Below are 13,974 nucleotides of genomic sequence, written 5' to 3'. Positions count from 1 at the left end.
CGGGCTAGAGACTTTTGGCGGGAAGAGCTGCAGATTTTCTACTGTGACCTTTGGCAGTTATAGAGAAATAGCAGAGGCTGGAAGTATTTTCGGAATCCAGGAACTGAAAACTTTCTTATCTGGGTGAATATCCAGGTGTTGTTATTTTCAGTGGGTCCTGGCAGTTTTCCTTGGTGGGTCTGGTCTCGTGAGCCTTTTCTTTTTAATCTAGGGAGGGGAGGGGGGCCTACCGCCAGCCTTACAACAGGATTTTTCAAACAACTAGTTTATGTGGTAGACAAAATTTATTTTTGAGGACCTAAAAGTCTATCAGAGCCCTCAACCACCTGGAGAAGTACCTCTGCTGAATATTAACCTTAATGTTGTTTTGAATTTAGCTAATCATGAAAAATCTTCTTCTGATTAAGAATTTTAAATCTGGCTATTGCCACTTTGGAGAAAACATCTCTGTTCAAAGAAGCAGCAGTGTCTTAGCCTTGATGTCCATATTATGTAAGATAACAATACCTTTTATTAAATGGAAAAGGGTTTTCAATGAAGAACCAAATGCTGCAAATTTGTTAACACTAGGTTTATTGCTATATCTTAATAACTGATGCAACAAAAAATGTTATTATAAACAAAAGAGTTGAGTCAAAAAGTAGTTAGCTCTGTGCATTTTTTTTAATTTCAGTATATTATGGGGGTACAAATTTTAAGGTTTCAAATAATGCTCTTGACCCCCCTCCCGCCACAAGTCTGAGCTTCAAGTATGACCATCCCCCAGATGGTGCACATCTCACTCATTATGTATATATATATATACCCGCTCCCCCTCCCACCTCCCATCTGCCCAATACCCAATTAATGTAGTTCCTATGTGTCTACTTAGGTGCTGCTCAGTTAATACCAGTTTGCTGCTGAGTATATGTAGCGCTTGTTTTCCATTCTTGGGATAATTCACTTAGTAGTATGGGTTCCAGCTCTAACCAGGAAAATACAAGATGTGCTATATCACTGTTGTTTCTTAGAGCTGAATAGTACTCCATGGTATACATATACCACATTTTATTAATCCTCTCATGAATTGATGGGCACTTGGGTTGTTTCCACAGCTTTGCAATTATGAATTGTGCTGCTATAAATATTCGAATGCAGGTGTCTTTTTTGTAGAGTGTCATTGGATATTTTGGGTAGATGCTCAGTAATGGGATTGCTGGATCAAATAGTAGATCCACTTGTATCGCTTTAAGGTATCTCCACATTGCTTTCCATAGAGGTTGAACTAGTTTGCAGTCCCACCAGCAGTGTAGGAGTGTTCCTATCTCTCGGCATCCACGCCAACATCTATTGTTTTGGGACTTTTTGATAAAGGCCATTCTTACTGGAAATAAGTGATATCTCATTGTAGTTTTGATTTGCATTTCCTTGATGATTAGAGATGTTGAGCATTTTTTCATATGTTTGTTAGCCATTATTCTGTCTTCTTAAGAAAAGTTACTGTTCATGTCCTTTGCCCACTTTTTGATAGGGTTGTTTGATTTTTTCTTGCTGATTTTCCTGAGTTATAAGTAGATTCTAGTTATCAGCCCCTTATCAGATGTGTAGGATGAGAAAATTTTCTCCCATTCTGTAAGTTATCTGTTTACTTTCATGACTATTTCTTTGGCTGTGCAGAAGCTTTTTAGTTTGGTCATGTCCCATTTATTTATTTTTGTTGCTGCTGTGATTGCCTTTGGGGTCTTATTCATAAATTATTTGCCTAGGCCAATATCTAGAAGGCTATTTCCAACGTTTTCCTCTAGAATTCTAATAGTTTCATACCTAATGTTCAAGTCTGTTACCCAGCGTGAGTTGATTTTTGTGAGAGGTGAAAGGTGTGGGTCCTGTTTCAGTCTTCTACATGTGGCTATCCAGTTTTCCCAGCACCATTTATTGAATAAGGATTCTTTTGCCTAGTGTATGTTTTTGTCTGCTTTGTCAAAGATTAGTTGGCTATATGAGGATGGTTTTATATCAGGGTTCTCAGATCTGTTCCACTGGTCAATATTCCTATTTTTGTGCCAATACCAGATTGATTTAATTACTATAGCTTTGTAGTATACTTTGATATCTGGCACATTAATACCTCCCATTTTGTTTTTATTGCCTAGAATTGCTTTTGATATGCGGGGTCTTCTCTGGTTCCAAACAAAGCATAAAATTATTTTTTCCATATCTGTGAAGAATGATGTTGGGATTTTAATAGGTATTGCATTGAATCTGTAGATCAGTTTGGGTAGTATAGACATTTTAACGATGTTGAGTCTGCTGACCCACAAGCATGGTATGGATTTCCATCTGTTTACATCCTCTGCTATTTCCTTCTTCAGTGTTTCATAGTTCTCCCTGTAGAGGTCTTTTACCTCCTTGGTTAAGTATATTCCTAGGTACTTTATTTTCCTTGTTGCCATTGTGAAGGGCATTGAGTCTTTGATTTGCTTCTCAATTTGATTGTTATTAGCGTATATGAAGGCCTCTGATTTCTGTGTATTAATTTTGTATCCTGAGACAAATATCCTGAGATAAATTCATTTATCAATTCCAGGAGTTTCTTCATTGAATCCTTGGGGTTTTCTAAATATAATATCGTATCATCAGTGAAAAGTGAAAGTTTGATCTCTTCTGCCCCAATTTGGATACCTTTAATTCCACTTTCATGGCTGATTGCTATAGCCAGGACTTCCACCACTATGTTCAATAGAAGTGGAGATAGTGGGCAGCCTTGCCTGGTTCCAGATCTAAGTGGGAATGCTTTCAATTTTCCCCATTCAGTATGATGTTGGCTATGGGTCTGTTGTATATGGCTTGTATTGTTTTTAGGTATGTCCCTTCTATGCCTATTTTATTAAGTGTTCTTATCATGAAAGGGTGTTGAATTTTATCAAATGCTTTTTTAAAAAACATTTTACTTTTTGGAAGCTAAAGATAATTTTCATGGAAAAACACCAATACAAGCTGCCCAATCTAATGTGAAATATAAAATATAAAATGAAATTAAATTGTTATTTATGAACTTTTATTGTGCCTATATTTTTGTCAATATGCCTAGATTTTTGTCAGGCCATGTGGTAATAGGGCCACGTTATGAATTTCATAGGCTCTAGGCACTTATGCCTGTCAGGGACCCTTCCTTTATAAAACAAAAAAAAATGAAAACGAATCTCTCTATGTTGCACAGGCTAGGGTGCCGAGGCGTCAGCCTAGCTCACAGCAAGCTCAAACTCCTGGGCTTAAGTGATCTTCCTGCCTCAGCCTCCTGAGTAGCTGGGACTATAGGCATGCGCCACCATGCCCAGCTAATTTTTTCTGTTTTTTAGTAGAGATGGGGTCTCACTGCTGCTCAGGCGGGTCTCGAACTCCTAAACTCAATCCATCCTCCCACCTCGGCCTCCCAAGTGCCAGGATTACAGGCCTGAGCTATCTCACATGGCCAAACATTAGAAATTGTATTTTATAACTGCGTTGGTCTAAAGAGTAGCAATAAAGGCTGGATTCATTAATTATTATGTTGATATTCTTTCTTATAATTATAATAGAAGTTCACATGAAAACATTTTTGTGGGTACTCATAGGTACCTTGAGCCCCAGCCCCTGTGGCCTCTGAGACTGAACAATCCAATGGCCTTGCTGGCTACCATAAGGTCATGATATTCTAAGAATCTGCTCACTAAGTTTAGCATTGAGCTGAGCCACCATCCTCCCCATTTGGTTTTTACAAAACTACAAAATGAATTCTGATCTCAGTTAAAACTACAAACAAGCAGGAAGGAGAAGTTCCGGATTGCAAATAGTGGAAAAGATTGGTGGAGAAAATACCTGCAAGGACTGCCCACATAAACACCAAAAGGAAAGCAAAATAATTATATATCTGAATATCAGGCAGGGGTCCTCCTGTCCATGACCAAACACACATTATTCCAGAGAAGAGAGAATGCCATTTTAATTGGAACCCTCATAAATTCTCCTGTATAATTGGGAGTTCTCTAAATTAACTCAACAAACAATCCCAAACTTTAGGCATGAGGAACCGGATTGATAAATGACAATTTTTCCACAGAGGTTAAAGGGAAAGAGAGGGAGACGGTAAGTGATGGGGAGTGGCTGTAAAAAAAGTATGTACGTTGTTTTCAGGACGTTTACCCTCACAAACATCCACATCAGGTAGGTTCAAAAATTTTCATGACTCCCTCAAGTGAAGGGAGACAACGCAGGGAAAAACTGAATGCTTATCCATCTGAACCACTCATGACACCAGCCAATGAGCCACAAAATGGTGTCTGTGGTTGTCCCCAGCACCTTCTCCAGCATCACCAAGGTCTCAACTGCAGGGAGACCGTCGACGCCACAGTCAACCCCAGCGTCTTCCCGCACCTCTCTTCAGCAAATGTCAGCCACCACCCAGATGCCTCAGACCTGGAGTGTAGGAACTCGCGGAGGATCTGAAACCATGAGCTCGGTGTCCTCCCAGGCGACCTACTCCTTCTCGGCGCTCACACCCCCACCTCTTCTATCCACACCAAAGGGGCACACATCTCCACAAACCGAGCCCCACGCCCTGTCACCTTCACACACCAGCAAAACCCTCATCTCCACCGCATTCGGCGACAGCCACCAGAGCCACACAACAATGGCCACCTTGTCACCTGGCACCACAGGAGGGCCACCTGCTGTCGGTTCCACCACCTTGAGACCCGTGGCCTCCCATTCCCCTGCCACAGTCTTGCCCACCAGTGGAGAAGTTCCGACATCAAGCACGAGCTCAGCCACCGAAGACAACATGGCCGCAGTGGTCATTCCCCCTGTACACTCCGGCAGCGTCTCTTTGACAAACACCACCCACGTCCCCGCGTCCTCAGTAGGCCTCTCCAGTACACCCAGCTTTCAGCACCTTGCCACTACTCAAAGGGTAGCCTCCACCACCAGCCCCAGGATGAGGTCAAGCTCTGTGATTCCCACCAATACCCCCAGCAGTGCAGAGAGCCCCACACTTACTGTGGCAGGTGGCTCTACCTCCCACCCACTATCCAGGACCGCTCCTGTCACCTCTTCAGAAACAAGCACTTCACAACCAATGGTGGCTCAGGCCTTCACTCACACTCACATTCCTACCTTTGCAGCGTCCCCATCCGGTCACCCTGACCCAGCAACGCAACTGCAGTCTACAGCCACCAGCCCTGTCGCCACCCAAGCAACCGCAACAGACATCTCGGCAACTGCTGCTAGCGCCACCACCTTTGGCATCTCTGCAACAGCAGGCCCAACAAGGCAGCCAACGCCAACGCCACTCCTTGGCACCACCTCGCCTCCAGAATCTTCCACTGTTTTCCACATAGGTCACACTCAAGCCACACGGGCCACACAAGAATCCCAAACCACGAGGCTGGTCTCCCCCACGACTGACACCGTCAAGAGAGTCACAACTACAGCTGCTTCTTTCATTCCCAGTGGATACTCACCCTCGGGAAGTCTTCCTCAGGATGCACCCATCACAGGTAAAGTGACAACCTTCACCCACGCACCCTCTGGAGGCGGTCACACAACCCAGGCCGCAACCACAGGATTGTCGGCAGCACCGAGCAGCCCTGGCGCCTCGAGGCAACCCTTAGGAGGCACATCACCTTCTGTAACAGGCACCATTCCTCGGGTCACCACTGGAGCCTCAGCATCGGGGGGCCCGGCGGCAAAATCGACATTGCCTTCTGCCAGCACCTCAGCTCATGTCACACCAGCCATTGGCCAAACCCATCGGACTCAGGGCACAGAGACATCTGGAGAAACACACACCAGCAAACAGGCCTCCTCCATGTCACACACCATCTCAGCGGGCACAGCTACCCCTGCCTCCTCCACGGCAGGCGGCAGAACAACGTCAGGAAGTGTGTCCTCAGCAACGTCCACCTCAGGCAGGATCACAAGCTTCTCACAGACTCCCTCCAGTCACAGCCAGGCAGCTCAGGGGACAACTGAATTCTTGTCCCCCTCAACCAGTCCTGACACCGGCCCAGGCGCCATGGGAATGGTGTCTGTGGTTGTCCCCAGCACCTTCTCCAGCATCACCAAGGTCCCAACTGCAGGGAGACCGTCGACGCCACAGTCAACCCCAGCGTCTTCCCGCACCTCTCTTCAGCAAATGTCAGCCACCACCCAGATGCCTCAGACCTGGAGTGTAGGAACTCTCGGAGGATCTGAAACCATGAGCTCGGTGTCCTCCCAGGCGACCTACTCCTTCTCGGCGCTCACACCCCCACCTCTTCTATCCACACCAAAGGGGCACACATCTCCACAAACCGAGCCCCACGCCCTGTCACCTTCACACACCAGCAAAACCCTCATCTCCACCGCATTCGGCGACAGCCACCAGAGCCACACAACAATGGCCACCTTGTCACCTGGCACCACAGGAGGGCCACCTGCTGTCGGTTCCACCACCTTGAGACCCGTGGCCTCCCATTCCCCTGCCACAGTCTTGCCCACCAGTGGAGAAGTTCCGACATCAAGCACGAGCTCAGCCACCGAAGACAACATGGCCGCAGTGGTCATTCCCCCTGTACACTCCGGCAGCGTCTCTTTGACAAACACCACCCACGTCCCCGCGTCCTCAGTAGGCCTCTCAAGTACACCCAGCTTTCAGCACCTTGCCACTACTCAAAGGGTAGCCTCCACCACCAGCCCCAGGATGAGGTCAAGCTCTGTGATTCCCACCAATACCCCCAGCAGTGCAGAGAGCCCCACACTTACTGTGGCAGGTGGCTCTACCTCCCACCCACTATCCAGGACCGCTCCTGTCACCTCTTCAGAAACAAGCACTTCACAACCAATGGTGGCTCAGGCCTTCACTCACACTCACATTCCTACCTTTGCAGCGTCCCCATCCGGTCACCCTGACCCAGCAACGCAACTGCAGTCTACAGCCACCAGCCCTGTCGCCACCCAAGCAACCGCAACAGACATCTCGGCAACTGCTGCTAGCGCCACCACCTTTGGCATCTCTGCAACAGCAGGCCCAACAAGGCAGCCAACGCCAACGCCACTCCTTGGCACCACCTCGCCTCCAGAATCTTCCACTGTTTTCCACATAGGTCACACTCAAGCCACACGGGCCACACAAGAATCCCAAACCACGAGGCTGGTCTCCCCCACGACTGACACCGTCAAGAGAGTCACAACTACAGCTGCTTCTTTCATTCCCAGTGGATACTCACCCTCGGGAAGTCTTCCTCAGGATGCACCCATCACAGGTAAAGTGACAACCTTCACCCACGCACCCTCTGGAGGCGGTCACACAACCCAGGCCGCAACCACAGGATTGTCGGCAGCACCGAGCAGCCCTGGCGCCTCGAGGCAACCCTTAGGAGGCACATCACCTTCTGTAACAGGCACCATTCCTCGGGTCACCACTGGAGCCTCAGCATCGGGGGGCCCGGCGGCAAAATCGACATTGCCTTCTGCCAGCACCTCAGCTCATGTCACACCAGCCATTGGCCAAACCCATCGGACTCAGGGCACAGAGACATCTGGAGAAACACACACCAGCAAACAGGCCTCCTCCATGTCACACACCATCTCAGCGGGCACAGCTACCCCTGCCTCCTCCACGGCAGGCGGCAGAACAACGTCAGGAAGTGTGTCCTCAGCAACGTCCACCTCAGGCAGGATCACAAGCTTCTCACAGACTCCCTCCAGTCACAGCCAGGCAGCTCAGGGGACAACTGAATTCTTGTCCCCCTCAACCAGTCCTGACACCGGCCCAGGCGCCATGGGAATGGTGTCTGTGGTTGTCCCCAGCACCTTCTCCAGCATCACCAAGGTCCCAACTGCAGGGAGACCGTCGACGCCACAGTCAACCCCAGCGTCTTCCCGCACCTCTCTTGAGCAAATGTCAGCCACCACCCAGATGCCTCAGACCTGGAGTGTAGGAACTCGCGGAGGATCTGAAACCATGAGCTCGGTGTCCTCCCAGGCGACCTACTCCTTCTCGGCGCTCACACCCCCACCTCTTCTATCCACACCAAAGGGGCACACATCTCCACAAACCGAGCCCCACGCCCTGTCACCTTCACACACCAGCAAAACCCTCATCTCCACCGCATTCGGCGACAGCCACCAGAGCCACACAACAATGGCCACCTTGTCACCTGGCACCACAGGAGGGCCACCTGCTGTCGGTTCCACCACCTTGAGACCCGTGGCCTCCCATTCCCCTGCCACAGTCTTGCCCACCAGTGGAGAAGTTCCGACATCAAGCACGAGCTCAGCCACCGAAGACAACATGGCCGCAGTGGTCATTCCCCCTGTACACTCCGGCAGCGTCTCTTTGACAAACACCACCCACGTCCCCGCGTCCTCAGTAGGCCTCTCAAGTACACCCAGCTTTCAGCACCTTGCCACTACTCAAAGGGTAGCCTCCACCACCAGCCCCAGGATGAGGTCAAGCTCTGTGATTCCCACCAATACCCCCAGCAGTGCAGAGAGCCCCACACTTACTGTGGCAGGTGGCTCTACCTCCCACCCACTATCCAGGACCGCTCCTGTCACCTCTTCAGAAACAAGCACTTCACAACCAATGGTGGCTCAGGCCTTCACTCACACTCACATTCCTACCTTTGCAGCGTCCCCATCCGGTCACCCTGACCCAGCAACGCAACTGCAGTCTACAGCCACCAGCCCTGTCGCCACCCAAGCAACCGCAACAGACATCTCGGCAACTGCTGCTAGCGCCACCACCTTTGGCATCTCTGCAACAGCAGGCCCAACAAGGCAGCCAACGCCAACGCCACTCCTTGGCACCACCTCGCCTCCAGAATCTTCCACTGTTTTCCACATAGGTCACACTCAAGCCACACGGGCCACACAAGAATCCCAAACCACGAGGCTGGTCTCCCCCACGACTGACACCGTCAAGAGAGTCACAACTACAGCTGCTTCTTTCATTCCCAGTGGATACTCACCCTCGGGAAGTCTTCCTCAGGATGCACCCATCACAGGTAAAGTGACAACCTTCACCCACGCACCCTCTGGAGGCGGTCACACAACCCAGGCCGCAACCACAGGATTGTCGGCAGCACCGAGCAGCCCTGGCGCCTCGAGGCAACCCTTAGGAGGCACATCACCTTCTGTAACAGGCACCATTCCTCGGGTCACCACTGGAGCCTCAGCATCGGGGGGCCCGGCGGCAAAATCGACATTGCCTTCTGCCAGCACCTCAGCTCATGTCACACCAGCCATTGGCCAAACCCATCGGACTCAGGGCACAGAGACATCTGGAGAAACACACACCAGCAAACAGGCCTCCTCCATGTCACACACCATCTCAGCGGGCACAGCTACCCCTGCCTCCTCCACGGCAGGCGGCAGAACAACGTCAGGAAGTGTGTCCTCAGCAACGTCCACCTCAGGCAGGATCACAAGCTTCTCACAGACTCCCTCCAGTCACAGCCAGGCAGCTCAGGGGACAACTGAATTCTTGTCCCCCTCAACCAGTCCTGACACCGGCCCAGGCGCCATGGGAATGGTGTCTGTGGTTGTCCCCAGCACCTTCTCCAGCATCACCAAGGTCCCAACTGCAGGGAGACCGTCGACGCCACAGTCAACCCCAGCGTCTTCCCGCACCTCTCTTGAGCAAATGTCAGCCACCACCCAGATGCCTCAGACCTGGAGTGTAGGAACTCGCGGAGGATCTGAAACCATGAGCTCGGTGTCCTCCCAGGCGACCTACTCCTTCTCGGCGCTCACACCCCCACCTCTTCTATCCACACCAAAGGGGCACACATCTCCACAAACCGAGCCCCACGCCCTGTCACCTTCACACACCAGCAAAACCCTCATCTCCACCGCATTCGGCGACAGCCACCAGAGCCACACAACAATGGCCACCTTGTCACCTGGCACCACAGGAGGGCCACCTGCTGTCGGTTCCACCACCTTGAGACCCGTGGCCTCCCATTCCCCTGCCACAGTCTTGCCCACCAGTGGAGAAGTTCCGACATCAAGCACGAGCTCAGCCACCGAAGACAACATGGCCGCAGTGGTCATTCCCCCTGTACACTCCGGCAGCGTCTCTTTGACAAACACCACCCACGTCCCCGCGTCCTCAGTAGGCCTCTCAAGTACACCCAGCTTTCAGCACCTTGCCACTACTCAAAGGGTAGCCTCCACCACCAGCCCCAGGATGAGGTCAAGCTCTGTGATTCCCACCAATACCCCCAGCAGTGCAGAGAGCCCCACACTTACTGTGGCAGGTGGCTCTACCTCCCACCCACTATCCAGGACCGCTCCTGTCACCTCTTCAGAAACAAGCACTTCACAACCAATGGTGGCTCAGGCCTTCACTCACACTCACATTCCTACCTTTGCAGCGTCCCCATCCGGTCACCCTGACCCAGCAACGCAACTGCAGTCTACAGCCACCAGCCCTGTCGCCACCCAAGCAACCGCAACAGACATCTCGGCAACTGCTGCTAGCGCCACCACCTTTGGCATCTCTGCAACAGCAGGCCCAACAAGGCAGCCAACGCCAACGCCACTCCTTGGCACCACCTCGCCTCCAGAATCTTCCACTGTTTTCCACATAGGTCACACTCAAGCCACACGGGCCACACAAGAATCCCAAACCACGAGGCTGGTCTCCCCCACGACTGACACCGTCAAGAGAGTCACAACTACAGCTGCTTCTTTCATTCCCAGTGGATACTCACCCTCGGGAAGTCTTCCTCAGGATGCACCCATCACAGGTAAAGTGACAACCTTCACCCACGCACCCTCTGGAGGCAGTCACACAACCCAGGCCGCAACCACAGGATTGTCGGCAGCACCGAGCAGCCCTGGCGCCTCGAGGCAACCCTTAGGAGGCACATCACCTTCTGTAACAGGCACCATTCCTCGGGTCACCACTGGAGCCTCAGCATCGGGGGGCCCGGCGGCAAAATCGACATTGCCTTCTGCCAGCACCTCAGCTCATGTCACACCAGCCATTGGCCAAACCCATCGGACTCAGGGCACAGAGACATCTGGAGAAACACACACCAGCAAACAGGCCTCCTCCATGTCACACACCATCTCAGCGGGCACAGCTACCCCTGCCTCCTCCACGGCAGGCGGCAGAACAACGTCAGGAAGTGTGTCCTCAGCAACGTCCACCTCAGGCAGGATCACAAGCTTCTCACAGACTCCCTCCAGTCACAGCCAGGCAGCTCAGGGGACAACTGAATTCTTGTCCCCCTCAACCAGTCCTGACACCGGCCCAGGCGCCATGGGAATGGTGTCTGTGGTTGTCCCCAGCACCTTCTCCAGCATCACCAAGGTCCCAACTGCAGGGAGACCGTCGACGCCACAGTCAACCCCAGCGTCTTCCCGCACCTCTCTTGAGCAAATGTCAGCCACCACCCAGATGCCTCAGACCTGGAGTGTAGGAACTCGCGGAGGATCTGAAACCATGAGCTCGGTGTCCTCCCAGGCGACCTACTCCTTCTCGGCGCTCACACCCCCACCTCTTCTATCCACACCAAAGGGGCACACATCTCCACAAACCGAGCCCCACGCCCTGTCACCTTCACACACCAGCAAAACCCTCATCTCCACCGCATTCGGCGACAGCCACCAGAGCCACACAACAATGGCCACCTTGTCACCTGGCACCACAGGAGGGCCACCTGCTGTCGGTTCCACCACCTTGAGACCCGTGGCCTCCCATTCCCCTGCCACAGTCTTGCCCACCAGTGGAGAAGTTCCGACATCAAGCACGAGCTCAGCCACCGAAGACAACATGGCCGCAGTGGTCATTCCCCCTGTACACTCCGGCAGCGTCTCTTTGACAAACACCACCCACGTCCCCGCGTCCTCAGTAGGCCTCTCCAGTACACCCAGCTTTCAGCACCTTGCCACTACTCAAAGGGTAGCCTCCACCACCAGCCCCAGGATGAGGTCAAGCTCTGTGATTCCCACCAATACCCCCAGCAGTGCAGAGAGCCCCACACTTACTGTGGCAGGTGGCTCTACCTCCCACCCACTATCCAGGACCGCTCCTGTCACCTCTTCAGAAACAAGCACTTCACAACCAATGGTGGCTCAGGCCTTCACTCACACTCACATTCCTACCTTTGCAGCGTCCCCATCCGGTCACCCTGACCCAGCAACGCAACTGCAGTCTACAGCCACCAGCCCTGTCGCCACCCAAGCAACCGCAACAGACATCTCGGCAACTGCTGCTAGCGCCACCACCTTTGGCATCTCTGCAACAGCAGGCCCAACAAGGCAGCCAACGCCAACGCCACTCCTTGGCACCACCTCGCCTCCAGAATCTTCCACTGTTTTCCACATAGGTCACACTCAAGCCACACGGGCCACACAAGAATCCCAAACCACGAGGCTGGTCTCCCCCACGACTGACACCGTCAAGAGAGTCACAACTACAGCTGCTTCTTTCATTCCCAGTGGATACTCACCCTCGGGAAGTCTTCCTCAGGATGCACCCATCACAGGTAAAGTGACAACCTTCACCCACGCACCCTCTGGAGGCAGTCACACAACCCAGGCCGCAACCACAGGATTGTCGGCAGCACCGAGCAGCCCTGGCGCCTCGAGGCAACCCTTAGGAGGCACATCACCTTCTGTAACAGGCACCATTCCTCGGGTCACCACTGGAGCCTCAGCATCGGGGGGCCCGGCGGCAAAATCGACATTGCCTTCTGCCAGCACCTCAGCTCATGTCACACCAGCCATTGGCCAAACCCATCGGACTCAGGGCACAGAGACATCTGGAGAAACACACACCAGCAAACAGGCCTCCTCCATGTCACACACCATCTCAGCGGGCACAGCTACCCCTGCCTCCTCCACGGCAGGCGGCAGAACAACGTCAGGAAGTGTGTCCTCAGCAACGTCCACCTCAGGCAGGATCACAAGCTTCTCACAGACTCCCTCCAGTCACAGCCAGGCAGCTCAGGGGACAACTGAATTCTTGTCCCCCTCAACCAGTCCTGACACCGGCCCAGGCGCCATGGGAATGGTGTCTGTGGTTGTCCCCAGCACCTTCTCCAGCATCACCAAGGTCCCAACTGCAGGGAGACCGTCGACGCCACAGTCAACCCCAGCGTCTTCCCGCACCTCTCTTGAGCAAATGTCAGCCACCACCCAGATGCCTCAGACCTGGAGTGTAGGAACTCGCGGAGGATCTGAAACCATGAGCTCGGTGTCCTCCCAGGCGACCTACTCCTTCTCGGCGCTCACACCCCCACCTCTTCTATCCACACCAAAGGGGCACACATCTCCACAAACCGAGCCCCACGCCCTGTCACCTTCACACACCAGCAAAACCCTCATCTCCACCGCATTCGGCGACAGCCACCAGAGCCACACAACAATGGCCACCTTGTCACCTGGCACCACAGGAGGGCCACCTGCTGTCGGTTCCACCACCTTGAGACCCGTGGCCTCCCATTCCCCTGCCACAGTCTTGCCCACCAGTGGAGAAGTTCCGACATCAAGCACGAGCTCAGCCACCGAAGACAACATGGCCGCAGTGGTCATTGCCCCTGTACACTCCGGCAGCGTCTCTTTGACAAACACCACCCACGTCCCCGCGTCCTCAGTAGGCCTCTCCAGTACACCCAGCTTTCAGCACCTTGCCACTACTCAAAGGGTAGCCTCCACCACCAGCCCCAGGATGAGGTCAAGCTCTGTGATTCCCACCAATACCCCCAGCAGTGCAGAGAGCCCCACACTTACTGTGGCAGGTGGCTCTACCTCCCACCCACTATCCAGGACCGCTCCTGTCACCTCTTCAGAAACAAGCACTTCACAACCAATGGTGGCTCAGGCCTTCACTCACACTCACATTCCTACCTTTGCAGCGTCCCCATCCGGTCACCCTGACCCAGCAACGCAACTGCAGTCTACAGCCACCAGCCCTGTCGCCACCCAAGCAACCGCAACAGACATCTCGGCAACTGCTGCTAG

At 52.8% G+C, this 13,974-nt stretch overlaps 1 protein-coding gene across 1 annotated transcript in view; it reads left to right on the top strand.

The window, feature by feature from the left end:
- Positions 1–13,974, top strand: part of LOC142869560 (uncharacterized) — a 37,974-nt gene extending 24,000 nt beyond the window's left edge. Inside the window, exons 3-4 of the mRNA XM_075999999.1 lie at positions 4,315–13,751; positions 13,910–13,974. Of these exons, the coding sequence (XP_075856114.1) occupies positions 4,315–13,751; positions 13,910–13,974 (9,502 nt within the window). The remainder of the gene's footprint in view (positions 1–4,314; positions 13,752–13,909) is intronic.

Source organism: Microcebus murinus, chromosome 1 (genome assembly GCF_040939455.1).
Source record: "Microcebus murinus isolate Inina chromosome 1, M.murinus_Inina_mat1.0, whole genome shotgun sequence".
In the NCBI taxonomy this organism is placed as follows: domain Eukaryota; kingdom Metazoa; phylum Chordata; class Mammalia; order Primates; family Cheirogaleidae; genus Microcebus; species Microcebus murinus.
The sequence above is the reverse complement of the archived record's forward strand: the minus strand, read 5'-3'. Positions and strand labels throughout refer to the sequence as shown.